The sequence below is a fragment of the Piliocolobus tephrosceles genome, chromosome 13 (assembly GCF_002776525.5).
Source record: "Piliocolobus tephrosceles isolate RC106 chromosome 13, ASM277652v3, whole genome shotgun sequence".
NCBI lineage: Eukaryota > Metazoa > Chordata > Mammalia > Primates > Cercopithecidae > Piliocolobus > Piliocolobus tephrosceles.
In genome coordinates, this window is record NC_045446.1 from 15,690,148 (window position 1) to 15,709,556 (window position 19,409).

A 19,409-nucleotide genomic window follows, 5' to 3' on the forward strand; every position below is an offset into this window, starting at 1 on the left:
AAAGGGTTTCCCTGCCGATGCCTGAATACATTCAGTGCAAGGAAACTTACTACCTGTAGAAGCAGCCCAAATTTAGCTCTGGATAGCTCTAACTGTTAGAAGTACTTCCCCATGCTGAGCTGACATTTGCAGTCGTCAGCAGTCAATAAACGTTTGCTGAATGGAGAAGGGTTTTTTATCACGATGTACAAATCCCTTGGAAGCTCTCAGACATCTGTTTAGAAATGATCCATCCTCTCATGGAGTGGTGGAAATTCCTTCTTAAAGCAGGGACACGTAACTGTTACAGCAGCAGGAAAAACAGCAACAAACTTGCGGGAGCCAGGTTTGACTTGCAAGGGAAAACTTGGGCCTGGAATTTGGGTTTCTAAGTGAAAGTGGTGGTGTTCTCAGCAAAGCTTTGCCTGGTGGGAAGTAATTTTGCCAGCTGAAATACACTTTTACAGTTGATTTCATACTGATAGGAAATATCTCCTGGCAGACTCTTTGCTTCAGGGTGGGGCAACATCCTTAGAACAGGCTGGAACTCTTCTCCTTAGAGAAGGGCCCAAAGCCATACTTATTTATTCATATTCCAGGCACTCAATCAACCTCAAAGGCAGACATTAAAAAAAAAAAAATGCTTCTTGTTGATCTTTTAAAAATGCATTACTATTAATTTATCTTTAATTAATAAGGTAGGGAAAGATCAACAGACCTGGAGCCAGAAGATGTACCTGAGAGCCAGGTTACTCGCTGTCTGCTCCCGAGAGGGATCTTTTTGGCCTCAGTTTCCTCATCTGTAGAATGGGAGTTACCATACTGGTCCTACTTGTGGTTGCAAGCACAGGGTTTGAATTCTGGCTGCTAGGGTTTGAATTCTGGCACCAGCAGTAGGAGCTGTGTGGCCTTGGGCAGGTAGATGAAACCCCTGAGCTCAGGTATCCAGTTCTAAAATGTTCTCTTGAGCTGTTACATCTTTTTTTATTTTTTTATTTTTGACAGAGTCTCACTCTGTCGCCCAGGCTGGAGTGCAGTGGTGACATCTCAGCACACTGCAACCTCCGTCTCTGGGTTCAAGAGATTGTCCTGCCTCAGCTTCCTGAGTAGCTGAGATTACAGGTGCATGCCACCATGCCTGGCTAATTTTTTTTTTTTTTTAGTAGAGACGGGGTTTCTCTATGTTGGCCAGGGTGGCCTCAAACTCCTGAACTCGTGATCCGCCCACCTTGGCCTCCCAAAGTGCTGGGATTATTACAGGTGTGAGCCACCGCTCCTGGCTTCAAAATGTTCCCTCTTCAGGGTCAACAAGATAATCCACACAGAGCATCTGCTAATTCTCTAGCTCACTGGTAAGTGTTCAATGAGTGTTAGCTAGTATTTTTTATGAATAATACTGGTTGCTGTGAGAATAGGGTAGGCATGAACATGATAAAGGGCTGTCTAAATCCAGGATCACTCTAATTGCATCACTTCCACTGAAACCTAAAAAAGATGAAGAAGAAAATGGATTATGGAGAATTCAAGCAAGTACACTTCCCATGGAAGAGGGCCTTCAAGTGTTTCTGTGGAAATGATGGTGCTGGCTGCTTTTAACACATATTCTATGGCTTTTGGAAAGAGAAAAATCCAGATTGTAGAGAGAATGATCAAAGCCAAGGGTGCACTTCGATTCTGTCTCTGTCAATTGGCCTAAGATCTTGCTGATCCACACGTTTTTGCCTGGAAGCAGGACAGGCGCCAAATCTCCGAGCTTCATGAAAGCTGCTGTGGGTACATTTCCAACATGAAACGATCACTAGAAACACCTACCGCACCAGGAACATCTAGCAGCTGAACAAGTGTTTTTTTGTCCCAGACACCAAGAGGAAATCCAAAACTGCGTTGCCTTTTAGTAGCAAAGCTGTCTTAGGAACTCTCAGAGGAGAAACAAGAAATCAGGCATTTTGAAATGCACTGTTTCGATTCTCTCCCGTCAATCACACCAGCCATCACCACCGGGTATGTCTCTTACGGCTATTTTTTTTTCCCTTTTTTGCAAGCCATGCGATGGCGCAAGGTATGCTGGAAGCCATGGATATAGATCAAATCCCTGGGTTTGAGTTCTGATGTGCCTCTTAATTAGGCTGTATAATCTCAGGCAAGTTTCAAAATCTTTCTGAGCCTACCTTGGGGGGTGGGGAAAGATGGTGAGCTGTGAATCCTGTCAAAAATAGGTGTGAAAGGGCTTCGCAAACTTAACTCTGGGGCTCTTAATCTGAGGTGCAGGGATAGGCTTTCATTTATTATTTATTTTTTAGAATTTTAAATCTTATTTTTATAGAGAAGGAGTCTTGCTATTGCTGCCGAGGCTGGTCTCGAACTCCTGGCTTCAAGGGATCCTCTCGCCTCAGCCTCCCAAAGTGCTGGGATTACAGGCGGGAGCCTCCACACCTGGCTACGGGATGGGCTTTTAGAGGGCCTCAAAGTCTTGGAATTTTATGCTGTATAAATATCAACGCATAGAATAAGAACTGGAAGGAAACTCATTAAACTGTCCCAGATGTTAACTCCCTGCAAAGGGTGCAGGCCTAGAGAATGAAGGGGACTTCCCATGTCATTACTCTGTATATAACAGTATTGCTTGGATTTATTTCTCCGAGAATGTATTTATATCTTATTTGTAGAAATGAAATAACTTGGCCAGGCGTGGTAGCTCACGCCTATAATCCCAGCACTTTGGGAGGCCAAGGTGGGTGGATTACTTGAGGTCAGGAGACCAGCCTGGCCAACATGGTGAAATCCCGTCTCTACTAAAAACACAAAAAATAGCTGGGCGTGGTCGTGGGCGCCTGTAATCCCAGCTACTGGGGAGGCTGAGGCAGGGGAATTGCATCAACCTGGGAGGTGGAGGCTGCAGTGAGCAGAGACTGTGTTACTGCACACACTAGCCTGGGCAACAGAACAAGACTCTGTCTCAAAAAAAAAAGAAAGAAGAAATAAAATATCCTTTAAGAAGATAACTTGCCTATGAATTTTCTCATGTCTGTGAATACGTGCGTCTTCCTTTGATGCATCTTCCCCGCTTTCATCGGGGACATAAAGCAGTTGGAGACCTCTGAGAGCTAAGGAAGGGCTGTGATGTCACAGATGAAAGTCGTTAGCACTTGTCCTGGACATCTCTGCAGTTGCCCCTCTGGTCCACGCTCCTCCCTTCCTCACCCTGCCCTGGGCTGCCTCAGTGGGCCGCTTTGCCTCAGCTCTGGCTTCCGGTGAGGCTCTCCCGAGTCACAGCCACATGTCAGGCTGTCCTCTGCTCACAGCTCTGTCCGTCTCCATGTTCCTGTCACTGCTTCCTCTCCTCGCCTCTTCAGACCTGGGTGGTAACTGGTGTCCTGTTTCTGGCCCTGGTACTGCACTATCCTGTGTGGTTTCCGTACTCTCTGCCCACACCTTTGAAACAGTCCCTTTATTAAACTCTCCTCAGATTACCCAGTTAGAATGTGCCATCTGTTTCCTGCGGGGACCCTGACGGATACAGTATTTTTAATCTGTCATTGCACCATCAATGCCTATACACTCACGCACACACACACAGACACACTCTCAGCCTCACACATTCACCCACTAACAAATACACCCACTCTCACGAACTCACATGTGCGCGCGCGCACACACACACACACCCCATCACCTGCTTCCAGGACTTTGGGAAACATAGTACTCTGGTTAAAGTCCTGTTCCTGTGAATCGAGGTCTACCCGGGCCTCAGAAATCTCGCCAACAGAGAAAAGAGAAGAGAGCCTCCTGAAGAGCTGCAGGGCTCTGCTGAGAGCGCCTTTCACTTGTGCACCACTGAACTGGCGACTTTCAACAGTTCTTATTTTTAGACATTGCTGCACTTTGTCTGCTAGAAATCCAGATGACCCCACCGACTGCAATCTCAATATGCTTGGAAAGAGGCTTCATAAAAATACTAAGTTAAAGCAGCCCACAGAGTCTTTAGCCACGCAGAACAGACCAAGGAGTGAAAATAAAATCTCTCCACTAAATTTCAGGTAGGGGAAGAACAGAATCTTTAGGTGATCACAGAAATAAAGATGAATTTGCATGGACAGCACCAAGTACACTGGGGAGGAGTTGAAGGGAGAACATTTTGGCTCAATTTGAGGTCACCTTTCCAATGACTGGAGCGGGCCACTGCTTGCCACGGATATCAGGTATCCCCCAATGTCAGGGTGATGACATGGGCCCTCTATAAACTCTTTTAAATCACAAGGGTCAAATTAGGAGTTGAGATCCAATGACCTCTGAGGCTACTCTAAGATGCCCCCTTTGGAACTTCTGCTTTCTCATCTGTAAAGTGACCTGCCTTACTTTGGGGGACTGCAAGGGAACTTCAACAGCTATAAATTCTCAAAATCTCTGATTCTGCAGGCAAAGAGCTACAAAAGTAGGGGCGGGGGGAGTGACATTTGGAAGAGAGCTGCGAATGTAATTAGTGATGGAAATGTGAATCTCTAGCTGCCTCTGGATGTCTTAGTTAGCAGATTCAAACAAGGCCGAATCTTGGCTGAATAATTCCATTCCCTCCAGAGCAAACGGCAACAGTAGGGGTGTTGAAAAGTCTGCCTCTGTTGGAGGGAGCGGCAAATGAATTTGTTTGGGAGACAAAAGGCCAGGCTATGAATTGCACCGCCAGCGTCTGCTAGTCTTTAAATCTCCCTGGAACTTGGATGCTTTGTTTTTAAGCAGGGATGAAAGTGTCGACCACATGGGCATGCTTTTTTCCTGAGGATTAACAAGTACAAATGTCCCTAGTCTTCCTGGCTGGGGTGGAGATCATCCAAAGAAATATGTTTTGAATCCAGGCTCCCCCTCTTGCTTGCTTTGTGACTCTGAGAACCTTATCTAACAGTGAGACTCCATCTTCTCCTCTGGAAAGTTGCAGGGGATATTGTAGCACCTACTTTGTAGGGCGGGCAAGGAACGCTGAGCTGAAGCACACAAAGCGTTTTGCATACGGGGTGACTAGTATGGTTTCTACCGATAAGTAGCTTGGTGAGATTCTAAAAAACAGTGCAAATTTTACTATATCATAGAAAGTGCACTGTGAGCCGCACTGAACCTGGCTTTGTGACCCTTTCTCTCCTATTTGAGGATTCAGAAAGACGGCTTTGCAGCCTCCCACACGTGGGCTCTTAGCTTAGCCTTGGGTGCCAGGAGTTTGAGGGTCACATGAGGGTGGTGGGTGGGCACCCAGGTGAAGGGACTGGAAGGGGCGGGGCTTGGGCAGAGCCCTCTGCTTGCCACAGATATCAGATATCCTCAATGTCAGGGCAACTACTTTGGCCCTCTGGAAACTTAAATCACAAGGGTCAAACTAAGCAGCTTTGCCTCCTTCACTGGCCTGGAGGGCTTTGTGGGAGGAGTCAATTATCTGAGATCCTAAGAGGGGGTGGTTTCTCTTAGGCCTCTGGGTATTACGCAGGCAGGGTCTTTGGAGATACTCTGTCCTGCCTCCCCAAATACCCTCCAAGCTTATTTAGGACCAGGTCTATCTCACATCCTTCTGTGCTCAGGTGGGGAGGGAGGGAAGGCAGCTGCAGTGCAATACATTGGAGATAAAGCACTCCAGACCAGTTTTTCTTTAGATGAGAGATGCTGTTCTAAAACTGTATGATATCAGTAGTTGGGGGTCTTTATAATATTCACATTCTTCATAAGCTTTCCTGCCAAATGAGTTATTTGGAGGATTAAAGAATTCCCAATGGCCAAAGGGAAGTTATGTAGATGAAAACTTGCATTTTAGATCATGAGAATTTTATTAATATGTTACTATTTTAAGCCACCATACAAATATCCTTTGTATTGATCTCAGTGTGATATACCAACTGAATAAATATGCCAATTTCTGCCAGTGAGCCGAACAGTATTTTTAACCTACTTTAAAATATGTGTTGTTTCCTATGGTTTTTTTAAAGTTTGGAGTTGATTATGAAAGTACTTTCAATTTTTAAAGATTCTTCTTTCCAGAGAATATACATGTATATTTTAAACTATTAAATATAAAGCTTAATGGGGTGGGCAATTATTTTTTAAGTTATAAATTAACATTTTTAAAAGGTGAAATGATTATTTTTGGCTTATGTATGCCATTGTATCAGAGAATACCACCTCAACAAAGGAAATTTGAGTAACAATTATTTGAATATATTCCAATGTATATTCTTACGTTCAAATGTAACAGAAATATATTCTTATGTATTTTTCCCCCTGGTCACAGCCTATTTAGTCTATTTAAGCTGTTTAGTGTATAATGTTGTGTACTTAAACAGGGCCCGGCCAGAAACTTCAGGATCTTCAAAAATTGGGGGGAATCTACAATGTATACATATATCAAAACATCACATTGTATCCCATATATATACACAATTGTTATTTATCAATTAAAAAGAAAATAAAACTTTTAATAAGTAGTGTTGACCTTGTAGTCTACACTTTGAGAACTACTAACCTAAGATAACTGAGTACAGCCCTTAGCATGTTGTAGACAATTGGTATATGTTTAATGGATTAATCGATAAATGAATGATTCAGAAAAAAAGTAAGAGAGAAACAAAACAGAAAGCTGAAGCTTTTCACACATTGGTTAATTGAATCCTGAAGATCACAGCGGTACTATCACCATTTCAGAGATGGGGAAATTAGGATGGGAAAAGACCAATGGCTTGTTCAAGCGCTTTCAGTTGCTTCCAAACAGTTTATTCTCTGATTCCTCTCTCCCTTTCTTCAAAACGGAGAAACAAAACAAAACAAAACCTGAAAAGATCCCTGAAGTCTCAAAGCCATTGGGATGATATTTAAAGACTGGTCTGAGTTCTTGTTTGCAGAGGCATTGAAGAAGAGCCAATGACAATTATAATTTGCTATTGGTGACACATGTTTGTGGACAGAAACGCAAAAGTACCATCTTGTAAAATGTAAAATGATACCAAGTTATCACCCTTACTTTGTAGAATGAGAAACCTTAGAAAATTCAGGCCCAGGGCAGGGAATGCGCCTATCTGGAAGTCACTTAAGCACGTTACAGTTTCAGGCCAGTGTTAGGAACAGGCAAAGGATCGCAGAATCCCAGCATTTCAAGAGACCTTGGCCGTCTCTTCGTAACTACTGACCTGCAGCAGGAATCCTTGGCTTGGTCCCCTCCAGTGATAAGGAGACACTGTCTCCCAGGACACCCAGCTAGATCCTAATGGCTGTTAGAGAGTCCTTCCTGATTTGAAATGAAACCTGAGGTGGGACTTGGGGCCGGGGGTGGGTGGATGGATGTGGGATCTTGTCAATTGCTGCTTGAAATCAAGTTCTTTAGAACAGCCCGCACCTTCTTCTCCTGACGTCCCAGGAGATAGGGGATTACCTGAAGTTGTAGCCTGGGGACACGCTGCTCTTCTCAGAAACGCTGTCCAGCCGGGTGAAGGAGTATTTGGGGATGCACTGGTTCCAGGCCTTGTCCAAGTCGCACACCCAGCCAATCTTAATGCCCAGAACTCCTCCCTGAAGAAAGGGGCCGGGTATGAGTTTTCCTCTCGCCCTCCGACTGCCTGCGCTGGGCCAGAGTGGGGGTGAGGTGGAGGTCGTGACAAATGATTTCCTCCCATCCTCCAGGTGGGAGACGGAGGCAGGGAGAAAGGAAAGTGATGTGTCACATGCTGCTCAGTAAAGAAGTGCTGTGGTGGCCGGGCGCGGTGGCTCAGGCCTGTAATCCCGTAATCCCAGCACTTTGGGAGGCCGAGGAGGGCGGATCACGAGGTTAGGAGATCGAGACCATCCTGGCTAACACGGTGAAACCCCATCTCTACTAAAAATACCAAAAATTAGTCGGGCGAGGTGGCGGGCGCCTGCAGTCCCAGCTACTTGGGAGGCTGAGGCAGGAGAATGGCGTGAACCCGGGAGGCGGAGCTTGCAGTGAGCCGAGATCCGGCCACTGCACTCCAGCCTGGGCGACAGAGCGAGACAACGTCTCAAAAAAAAAAAAGACTGTGGCTCGGCTGCGGACGCTGGAGCCTCTGAGTCCTATTTTTGGGATTTTCAGTCCTTTAGCTACAACACAGGAGAAAGTGGCCACAGGTCTACTTTCCCATCGTTTAGGGATTACCACAGATCTAAGGCCTTTCCCTGAGGTGAAGTGTGAAGATAGAAGTGGGAAACTGAGGCTTGAGGAAGGTGGGCTCAGCGGGAGCGGGGGCGGGCAAGACAGCTCTGCGTGGGGAGAGGAGAAAGGATTCAGGCACAAAGCCAGTGGCAGGCCCGGGATGCTTCCACCAGGTGGCGCTGTCTCGCGGCGGCCCCTGGCCAGTGCCGGCCAAAGGGCCCTGACATCTGGGAAAGGGCTGAAGTTGGGGAGTTTGGGGTCGCGGAAGAATGGCTAGGTCCTCACCGTGCGCGCCAGTTTGGCAAAATCCTGCCCCGCAAACTTGACCACGTCCCCTACCCGCAAGATGGGGCAGAAAGGGTCCTTGTCCGGGTGGAAGCGGCAGGTCTTCATGTCCCTGGCTGTCAGGTTGGGAAGGAGGTTTCCCCTGGAGAGGAGCGGAGGGAGAGGTCGGCCCAGGGTTCATGGGAAGATCGTCTTATGCAATCTCCCCGCCCCCGCCCCCCGCCTTCCGGAGCCTCAGGGCCCTCCACGCCTAGCGGGGATCTGAGCCCTCCACGCCTAGGGGGATCTGAGCCCTCAGCTTTCATCTGGACCTGGCCATCTCCCTCCCCTCTTTGCTTTCCCTGCATCTTTCTGGTGCCCCATCACCCTCTTCCTTGTATCAGGGTGATGTACATCGGTGACTAATCTCCAGTTGCCAGGCTGGGAGTTCGGGAGGGCAGGAATCATGCATGGTTACTTTGTGCATTTTTTTTTTTTTTTTTTTGAGATGGAGTCTGTCTGTTGCCCAGGCTGGAGTGCAGTGGCGTAATCTAGGCTCACTGCAACCTCCGCCTCCCACGTTCAAGCGATTATCTTGCCTCAGTCTCCCAGGTAGCTGGGATTACAGGCGTGCGCCACCGTGTCTGGCTAATTTCTTTTTGTATTTTCAGTAGAGACGAGGTTTCACCATGTTGGCCAGGCTGGTCTCAAACTCCTGACCTTGTGATCTACCCATCTCGGCCTCCCAAAGTGCATGGATTACAGACGTTTGCCACTGCGCCTGGCCTAGTGCACTTCTGTAGTGCCTGGCATTGCCCTCTGCACATGGCCAATGCCCACTGAGTAGCTGTGGAATTAATGAGTCAATGAAGGGGGACTGAACTGACTAAGAGAAAAGTGATATCCACACATGGGCTAGATATGGGGAAAAAGAAATGGGACGAGACCGAAAGGGTTTCAACCGTTGAAGGCATCCTCGACCCAGGACTAGGCCTAAGTTGTCCCTCTCCTACCCTAAGCAAAACTCCCATTTGGATCTGAGCCCCAAGGCAGGGAGGCTGGCAGAGAAACTGACCCCAAAGTTCACCTGATCCTCAGTGGCCAAGGCCTGCTGGGAGATTGGGAATGGAAGCCCCGGGAGATGGGTCAGTGGAAGTGGGAAGAACGGTGGCGAGGGGGCATCTCCACTTCCCTGAAAACAAGGTGGCAGGGCTGGGGGCGCCTGCATCTTGGCTTTAGAGAAGAAGTGGGGACTCACTTCTCAAAGTTGAAGAGGGGGAAACGGATGCTGTTCTTGATGAAAATAGTGAAGTTCTCAGCTTCCATCATGATGGGCCTGTGGGTGAGCACAGGAGGCCTTAGCTTTCCAGGAGGAAGAGGGGGAAATGGAGGCTTTCACCCCTGGGCGACCTTTCCTGGTGGATGTCTCCAAAGGGAGAGCTCTTAGATGAAGGGCGCCTTGAGAGCGGGCTATAGGAAGGGATTGTCTGTGCCTGAGGGTCAGAGCGGGAGGAGGAGGCAAGTGAGTGGGCTGGGGAAGATGCTACCCGGGGCCTGAGTCCACCCCCTCACACCAGGAAGGGACAACACTGGGGAAAGTCACAGACTCTCCTCAAGTTCAGAGATGCACAGCTCCCACACGGGCAAAGGGGAGCTGAAGTGGGGGCCTGTCTCCTTCCATCTGTCTCGGAGCCTTACGTTTCCACCGTGTCCACCTCCGTGGGGCACCAGCCCTGGATTTCACAGGTCCGGAGCACAGAGCTGTAGTTCACGCAGCGGCCAGTGAGGATCCCTAAAGTGGAAGCCACAGCTTCTGGGTGGCTGCCTGCTCTTTGCTCCTCCCCCTTCCCTTCCTCCCCCGTCCCTTCCTTCCCCCATCAGGGACCCTGGCAAGTGGGGGGAAAGAATGGGCAGGGAAAAGGGAGCTGATTTCTTTCCTGCTTCTTCTCCTGAGCCCCAGACTCAGACAAAAGGAGGTGACAGCCTTCCTTTCATGCGCTTCCAGGCTCAGCAACCCTGAGGACCCCTCTTCTTCTTGCTCTTCCTTCCTTGCTTCTGAGTCTGTGCTGCAGCTCTTCCTTCTGTCTGGAATGCACTTTTTGAAGTCCCTTCTATCCTGCCAAATCCTATTCATCTTCAGGGACCTTCCCAAATGTCACCACCTCAAGGAAGCCTTTTGGTACCACCCACCCAGAAGCACTCTCTCCCCCGCCCCCAGGCTCCACAGTCCTTTGTACCTCCTGGACAACACATGCCACTTCAAGCATCCCTGTCTGTCACCACCGTCCTAGACTAGCAACTCCTCTGGGCAAGGGCCATGCCAACCTTATAGCACCTGCTGGGTGTGGCACCCAGGGAGCATCTGTAAATGCCAGCAGAATGACATGGAACAGACTGGTTCCCACTCTCTCCAACGACGGGCTGTCCCCCATGGGTCCTGCTAACACTTGGGATTGTGGGGTGGGGAAGGGGCCGGACTCACCCCCGCCGGGGAAGCGCTCAGGCCCGCACTGGCTATCTGATACACAGCGGTATTTCTCCTCACTCTGTGGGCAGACAGGTCACAGGTTGGTGAAGGACCCTGTCCCGGCCTGGTGAGCCCCTCAGCTCCCATGACCTCCCCACAGCCAGCAGCCTCAGGAGGGTGGAGGTCCTGGGTCCCAGCTGCAAGGCCAGACTTAGGGCCTCTGCTTATACTCCACCCCTCCCTGCCACCAGTCCTACTCCCACCAACATTTTCAGTCTCAACCTGCTTCATCCAACCTCTCTGTCTCCTCCCCTCACCTCTGGGCAGAATCCTTGCATCTGGTTTTCAGTAACAATCATCTTGGTGATGATGACAAAGACCGAGGTGCCCTTGGGAGGAGAAGAAGGGAGAGAAAAACATGCAACAGTCCCAGTCTGGGAGACAGGGACTATAACTGATATCCCCTCTCTGCAGACGAGGAAAGCGAGGCTTGTGTTTAGTGACTTGGCCAAGGTCACAGGGCTAGTAAGGGGCAGAGCTGGCTCTTTGCAACCACCCGCATGGCCGCCTTCCCCCGTGTGTGTTGTCCTTGATTGCACTACATGTTGTGGCAGAGCCTGGAGAGGAACCCAGCTTTCGTGGTGCCTAGCACCACAGGCCCAAGCTCCCGCACCGCTCTCAGCTGCTGGGTGAGAGGTCCTCTGGATCAGTGACATCATGGATTCTGCTTTGGGAATCCCACTGGCGCTCTTTGCTCTGCTTTCTCCCCTCCAGCCTGCCCAGTGCCTGGGCATCCGCATGCCTCTCTGGGTAGGGGACCATACCTGAGGTGGCGTCACATAATCAGACACATCCATGACTCTGTTGGCGTAGACTCCGAAGCCCTTCACCTTGGTTACCACCGAGGACTCAATGGCTGTGTCCCGTACCTGGTATGCCTTCTCGTGCAAGAAAACCCAGCTGGGGCAGGAGAGCATAAATGAAGAGAAAGAGAGGAGTCCACAGACCCAGCAGACAGAAACCGGGAGAGGTCACCTTCCTGCCAACACTTGGCCATGCCTGGCAGGGTATGCGAATAGTTCCTTCTGGAGGCATGAGATCTAGAGTGAGCCCTTGGTTGACTTAGAATAGCGTTTCTCCACCTTTGGTCCCATTACCACCCCTCAGGTGCCTTTCTAGACATTTCCCCCGCAGTGGTCCCCCCTCCATGAAACTTTGATATCACAGATATCTGTTTATGTACTGTATGCAAATTTGTGCTTTATGCATAAAAAGAGTGAGAACCAATTTTCACCTCCTTGGGGGCCATATGGCCCCATTGAGAATGCCTGGCTCAAAGTCATTCCATGCTGCTGATGGGGGCCACTTCTCTGGCAGGCACCCAGGAGACAGGAGGACAGAGGATCCCGGGCCTCTGCTCCCGTGCGTTCCAGCCTTGGCCCATGGCTGTACCCTAAGTGCCCAACACAAAGTAGCTCAGTAAACAAATCAATGAAGGTCCTTGGGAGCTGGGTGCTTGGAAGAATCCATCTGCCCAGGTGTCAGATGAGAACGGAGAAGGAAGCAGGGGCAGTGGCTGAGCTTTCACCTGGCAGATAAAGGAGTTGGGTAGAAGGTGGGAGGCTGGGGGAGGAGGGAGGGGAGACGCTTCTGATCTTATTCCTTGGATTGTGCTGCCACCCAGTGGTCATTTACCTGTACTGGTTCCTTCCTGCAGCTTTAAGTCATTATGGGACCATGTGGATGAGGCCTTCCCTTCTTCCTTCCCTACCTTCCTTCTCAGACTTTCCCTGCCTTCAGCAAGTAGGGCCTGCAGATACTTGCTGTCAACTCGTGCCTCTGCTTTCCTATAAAGTGCCTGCCTTTCCATTTGAAATCGCCAATCACAGCCCTCAAGGCTCAAGTCCCGGCTCAGCCTCACTTAATCCCACCCTTCCAGCCTTTGGCAAGATTGCGTTTGTTCCTGATAGCACACTGGGAGGTAGATGCTGCCACCGTCCCCATTTGACAGGTGAGAAAACCTCATCAAACACGTTTAGAAAATGCCATGCAGCCCTCCTCCTTCCCTGAGAAACATACAATGTAAACAAACAAATACGTCTGTTACATTTTGTTAACCTCAATGTCTCCCAATCTTATTTGACCACAGAAGCCAGTCTTGGAGAAATACTGGTGACCTCTCGTGCAACTGAGGAGCACGCTTTTGGAAATGCTGGGTCAGGGCATTTTCTGCGTCTAACCAGGGTGGCACGAGGTTGGAAAACCACACCAGATGAAGGTGAGTGGAAGGAAGTTGAGACTGTGTAACCCAGAGAAGACAAAGCTATAGGAGTTAGAGGCTGGGAAGCTGCAGAGGCAGCAGCTGGGCTGACCTGAGGATTCTATAAGGAGGTGGGTGAGGACTTCAATGCCAGAACCGGCTGCTGCGGGAAGTCACCCCGTGTGTGCCACAGGTCTGGGAAGACTCCAGGACAGCGTGATGCTCACCTGGCAGGTGTGCTGAGAGGAGGCCCCTTCCTCAGGTGGAGGTTGGACTGAATGATCTCTGGGGTCACCTACTGTTGGGACATGCAAAGAGCAGCAGCTCCCAGAATGTACCGGGGGTCCCAGTCACTTGTAGTTTGGACACTGCAATCCTATTTACTGCAAACACCAGCGGGTATTTGCAAGTGGCTCTTTGTGCAGTTTTCAGTGAGAGGGTTTGGTATTATCTCCATCATGGGGCTTCTTTTGCTCACTTGAATCTTTTTTTTCTTTTTATTCTAATTTAAGTTTAAATTTTTGATAAATAAGTACTATTTATTATTATTATTTGAGTCAGAGTGTCACTCTATTACCCAGGCACTGGCGCGATCTCGGCTCACTGCAACCTCTGCCTCCTGAGTAGCTGGGAATACAGGCATGCACCACCATGCCCGGCTAACTTTTTTGTGTTTAGTAGAGATGGGGTTTTTCCATGTTGGCCAGGCTGGTATCAAACTCCTGGCCTCAAGTGATCTGCCTGCCTTAGCCTCCCAAAGTGCTGGGATTACAGGCGTGAGCCACCACACCCAGCCCTATTTATTATTGATAATAACTGCATGTATTCACAGGGGACGGTGTGAGTGTTTTGATATGCCTGTACCTTGTGGAATGATCATGTCATGCTAGTGATCATATCTACTACCTCACATAGTTATCATTTTTTTGGTAGTATTACCGGCTTGAATTCTGAATGATTTCTCGAGCGTGAGAAAAAGGGTGTAGTCACAGCACCGGCAAATGGCTTCAAACGCGTTACCTGTTTTCCTATTGCTGCTTTATAGCAGGTGGGTGGCATCCTGATTAATGCACCACTTAGAGTGACTTGCATGCTTGTAAAATGCTCTCATGAACACCGCCTTTGATGGGGCTTTGTGGTGCTGCTTTATCTCCCAGCACTTTTCTTTTCTTCTTTTTTTGGAAGGGGAGGGGTTTCATTCAGATTTCCCAAGGAAGTAAGCCTCACGTAGAAATCCCATCTGCCAAATGACGTACTAGCAGAAGAGAAGGGAGCCTGCCTGTCACAGGAAACCCAAATGTGCATTATTAGCTCACCGCCTGGGGCCCTGCAGAGTGAAGGGGGTGAGGTCTGGGGCCCAGGCTCTCTGCTTCCAGCTAAGATGGCTGCTGGCCGCAGCTGTACATTCGCAGAGTGCAAACCGCGGTCTAAACACACCCTTCTGGAACCGAGCCTCAACGTGCCTAGCCACAGAATAGACACATTTCTCCGTGTCGACCTCAGGAAATGGTTTTCTGAGGCCCCTGCCCTGCATCCTTGAAGTCCAGGAACACTTGGAGATGCAGAGTTCAGATTACTATTATATAACCAGTGTGGCACTCGCACTGGATCTTTCACTACGTTCTTACTGAGACAGCTTTGTTATTACCTCCATGTCGTGAATGAGGAAACTGAGGCTCAGAGCGGGTGCTAAGTTGACCAGGATTACACAGCTGGAGCTGAGGCTCCAGACCACTCACAGCCCCTTCACTCGAAGGTCTCTAGCTGTGTCCCAGCTCAAGGCCAGGCCATGCTGGCCCCCTGAACCCGACCCTGTGCTTTTCCTACCAGCTCCTGCTCCATCACCAGTGAAAGCATCTCCCGGCTTAGGAAAGTCTCAGGAGGAAAGGGCTGAGGACTCCAAGGAACAATCAACCAATCTCCTACCTCCTCCTCCTCCTCCTCCTTCAAGGCTCCTTCTTGTGCCCGGTGGGGCGGAGAGGCCGCATTGGAATTCTCTCTTTGACTCAAATAACAAGTGGAAGAATTTCAATGGCCTCATGGGGCCTGAGGATGTCGTCAAGGCGGCTAGAAAGAAGGGGATGCTTCATTTCCAGAACAGAGGGGCTGAGTCTGTCTCTGGAGGCCAGGGCTCAGGAGCTAGGGCAGGCCTGAGCCTTCAATTCTTGGCATTTACTCTGCTGCTCTGACTATTTTCTTCTCGCATTCATGGTTTATTATTTATAGAGCGGAAGGCGTGTGGCAGCTCCTTGGCAGGTGGGATGTGCAGGAGAGAGGCCAGAGCCACGCCCAGCACCCTCCCATCCGCCCCCAGGGAGTCAAGGAGGAGGCTGAGGAGTGGGTGTGAAGGGTGCACGCTGTGTGTGTGGGAGGAGGAGAGGGGTCTCTTAGGAAGGTGTGAGCTGGGCAGAGGGAAAGGGGGAGGGGTGATGGGGGGGTCTTTGTGAAGTAGTCACCGTTGCCATCTATTACTGAGTCACCATCTCTGCAAGGCACTTGACATATGTTACCTCCCTTCCCTATAACTCCCAGGGAGGAGGTATTCCTAAATCCATTTTCCAGATATGGGGACTGAGACTTAGAGATGTGAAATCACTCTTAGGAGGCCCTCTCCTAGCTGGTGTCAGAGCCAGGCTTCTAACCAAGTGCTCTGTATTCCATATTGGGGGAGAGGGCAGGCAGGGTGAAAGTCACTCCTCTCTCTGCACCAGGATGACTGGTCCAGATGGCGCATCCGGCCAGGCACGGTGGCTCATGCTGTAATCCCTGCACTTTGGGAGGCCGAGGCAGGTAGACCACTTGAGGTCAGGAGTTCGAGACCAGCCTGGCCAACATGGTGAAACCCCATCTCTACTAAAAATACAAAAAAAATCAGGCGTCGTGGCACACGCCTGTAATCCCAGCTACTGGGGAGGCTGAGGCAGGGGAATTGCTTGGACCCAGGAGGTGGAGGTTGCAGTGAGCCAAGATTGCACCACTGCACTCCGGTCTGAGGGACAGAGCAAAGCTCTGTCTCAAAACAAAACAAAACAAAACAACAACAAAAGCAAGATGGGGCAGCCCAACAGCTCTTCCCACCATATCTGTCACTTAATTGTGCTGACAAGGTGCCTTACAGTGCTACCTTGGGCTGAGAGGATGGAGTGGAGAGCTGAGAAGGCGGGATTCCAGACCCTTCTCTTTGAACCAGAGCAGCTCCTCGCTTTATGTATTGAACTCCCGCCTAAGATCTGAAGTTGAATAATGAGGCTGAATATTATGAACCAAAGCATGGGCCCATACAGATGGTGAGTTTGTGAAATGGGCCTTGTATGGGGGAGGAACAGAGCAGGCAGGGCAGGGCTGCGACGGGGTCAGAGGCTCCAGCGGCCACCAATGACCCTTCAGCGCAATGGGGCATCAAAGGCCTGGGAAGTCCCTGGACTGCTAGTTTGCAAGGAGGCAGCTTCCTCCAGGAAGGCCCTGGAAATCAACCTCAGGTCAAGCACAGGCTATTGCTTCCAGGGACTCAGATCCCAGGGATTTCTTTCAGCTGCTCAGGTCCCCACAAGATCCAGAACAGGGATGGGCTCTTGGGAAGTCCCACTCCACAGAGGTGAGTGGGGATGGCCACCTGGGCCCAGGAAAGATGTGAGAAACCTCAGGTAAGTCCAGGCCTTTCTGTGTGCCCTGGAGTGGGTAGAGGAAAACAGTGATGAAATGGAGTCAACCACAGACAAGTAGCTGAGGCCAGAGGCAGGGGTGAGAGCGTATGTAAGATGACCAGGTGGTGTGTTTCTGAGAAGTTCTCAGAGAAATGATGGGCTCATGTTAGGCAGAGTCTAGGTGGTCGACCTGGTTGGGATGATGGGGAAGAGATTGAAGTATCAGTGAAATATTAACACTATAGCCTTTAAAATCCCTTCAAATTCAGTTGGGTCCAAGCCACTGTCACCTTTCTCCATAAACCGCCGCTTAGTAGGTTTTCCTGCACCCACTCCTACTCCCTCCACTTCCAGGCGCATCAGCCCAGGTGCTCTTCCCAACTCAGATCTCATCGTGTCTGTCTCTCTCTCTCAAACTCACATGCGTGCACACACAAAAGCGCCCACAGACACATGGGTTAAAATGCTTCCATGGCTTCTGTTTATTCATCTCCTGTAAAAACAAAAGCTCTCTAAGGGTGTCTGAGGTCCGGCCTCTGTGTGTGTTCCCATCCACCGTACACCACCCTCACTCACCTCTGCTCCCTCGGCTCCAGCCACAAAGACCTTCTTTTCTTTCCCCTGTTTGCCAGCCTCCTTCCCTTTGCAGAGGTGGGTTTCTCTGCCCTGAACTCTCTTCCTTCCCTCTTTCACCCGGGGTGCTCCTACTCATCCTCCGGGTCTTGGCTAAAATGTCACCTCTCCAGAAAACCTTCCCTTACTCCCTGACCAGGCCAAACACCTTCACAGAAGCGGCTCTCCTATAACTGTTCACCTCCAAGCCACAGTTGACATTTCACATTTGTGGACATCATCAGATGAATGCCCATCTCTTGCCTTCTGCTGTAAGCCCCACGAGGGCAAGGACCCTGTCTGCTTTTGCCCACCATTCCGTCCTCAGTCCACAGTGCATGGCATGCAGAGATGCTGGTACGTTTTTGCTAAATTAATGACGGTGGACTCATGAAGTCATAACGTGCATGGGTTCACATACACGGAGATGGGACTCAGGTCAAGGGACTGGGCTGCAGAGGGCGCTGATGTAACTGGAAGGCAGTGTCTCATGGGGAGCTGTCAGGCTGGGAGATGGATGGGGTTGGAAATTAAGATGCCAAAGAGCTTCGCATGCTCGCTCCAGCAGGCTGGGCTCCAGCCCTGAGACCTGGAGGATTCGATCTGATCATGATGAGAGAGAGACAAGGGCAGTGGGGGCTGAGAGGGCTGGTCGAGGAGCCTACTCTCTATCCCCCATCAATCTCTGCCTGGAGCCAATGGAGCCAGGCCAGATGGGGAATGTGCTGAGCCAGCTTTTGCACTCACCTGGGCCAACATACCATCTTGTGGCTCTAAACAACCACAGCATTGAATACACACGTGAACACAGAACATTTAAGAACCAACTTTGAGCCAAGCTCTGGAGATGCAGACAGCGAACATTTGCAAACCTCGTATCTCACAAAACCTCAACATTGGAAGGGAACTTCATGGCCATTTAATGCTATTCCAAAGCTTGAATCCCTTTTCTAAAATCTCCCAAAGGAGCACTGGATGGTGCAGCCTTTTTACAATACCTGCCCACTGAAGCCTACCAGTGCTTGCCCAGCACACAGAGCAAAAAATCACCTAAAAAGTCACATCTAGCCACCTTTCCCTCCACACCCTCACATAAACTTCAACTTTTCAGGCAAGCAGTCTTGCTTGCAACTTCAGCCCACAGTCACACAGGATCCTCCTTTGACCCACTTGAACTAACTCCTAACAGTCAGTGGCTTGCTGCCTCGAATGCACAGACCCATTGTCTCAAAGAACAGCGTAAGATTGGAGACCCACACCCCAGGAAAGAAAACCTTCGCGGTTTCTGCCTGTATTTCCTGGTGCCCACTAGTGAATGGAAATGACCACAAGAAAGATAGGACCTGCATTCTTCCCCAGCCATTGTCTGCTCCACAGCCCTTTGTGTGTGCGTGCGCGCGTGCCTGTGTGTGTGTGTGTGTGTGTGTGTGTAGGTGTGTGCTTCCAGGCGGTGGGGCTGAGAGGGGATGCTTGCACCTTCCTGGCTCTTAAGCAACTGCTAGGATGGGCACAGGGTCAGGGAGAGGTGGGGAACTTTTGCTTTTTGACAAAGGGGAGCATTTCTGGATTCCTGGAGAGGAAGCTGCACTGCGTTCAGAAAAGCTCCTTTTCTCCTTGGCCACTCTTCCCTTGGGCCTGTGTTTGCTTCCTCATCAGGGGACAGTTAGTTCCCTCCTTGTCCTCCCCTTCAAGAGCACAGGGCTTCTCCCTTGCCCTTCTCTCTCTCACCATCTCACCCATCCATGCCAGAAGGAAATTCCTCACTCTGAAATGGGCCCAGTTCTCTCTCTCCCTCCCGGCCATCACCCCCTTGTCTTAGTACCTTCCCTTCCCTATTTCTGTGCTGTCTTGTCTTTTTGAGACCCCGAAGAGTTGACTGAGGGGAATTTGAAGATGTGGGAGGGGGTCTGCCTGTTCTCTGGTTGGAGAGATGAGAGCAGGGAGGGTGGAGATGGAGCTCCTGAGCCCTCCCTCGGTGGAGGGCAGTGCCAGGGCAGGGACCCTACTCCTCCGAGTGTGTGTCTTGAAACCACTCTCAACCCTGGAGGA

The 19,409-nt window shown here is 50.1% G+C and overlaps 1 protein-coding gene across 1 annotated transcript in view; it reads right to left on the reverse strand.

The window, feature by feature from the left end:
• Positions 1-19,409, reverse strand: part of P2RX3 (purinergic receptor P2X 3) — a 34,055-nt gene that overhangs the window by 14,119 nt on the left and 527 nt on the right. Inside the window, exons 2-8 of the mRNA XM_023215610.3 lie at positions 11,669-11,804; positions 11,162-11,233; positions 10,860-10,923; positions 10,076-10,169; positions 9,636-9,713; positions 8,399-8,540; positions 7,379-7,515 (exon numbers count right to left, since the gene is read on the reverse strand). Of these exons, the coding sequence (XP_023071378.1) occupies positions 7,379-7,515; positions 8,399-8,540; positions 9,636-9,713; positions 10,076-10,169; positions 10,860-10,923; positions 11,162-11,233; positions 11,669-11,804 (723 nt within the window). The remainder of the gene's footprint in view (positions 1-7,378; positions 7,516-8,398; positions 8,541-9,635; positions 9,714-10,075; positions 10,170-10,859; positions 10,924-11,161; positions 11,234-11,668; positions 11,805-19,409) is intronic.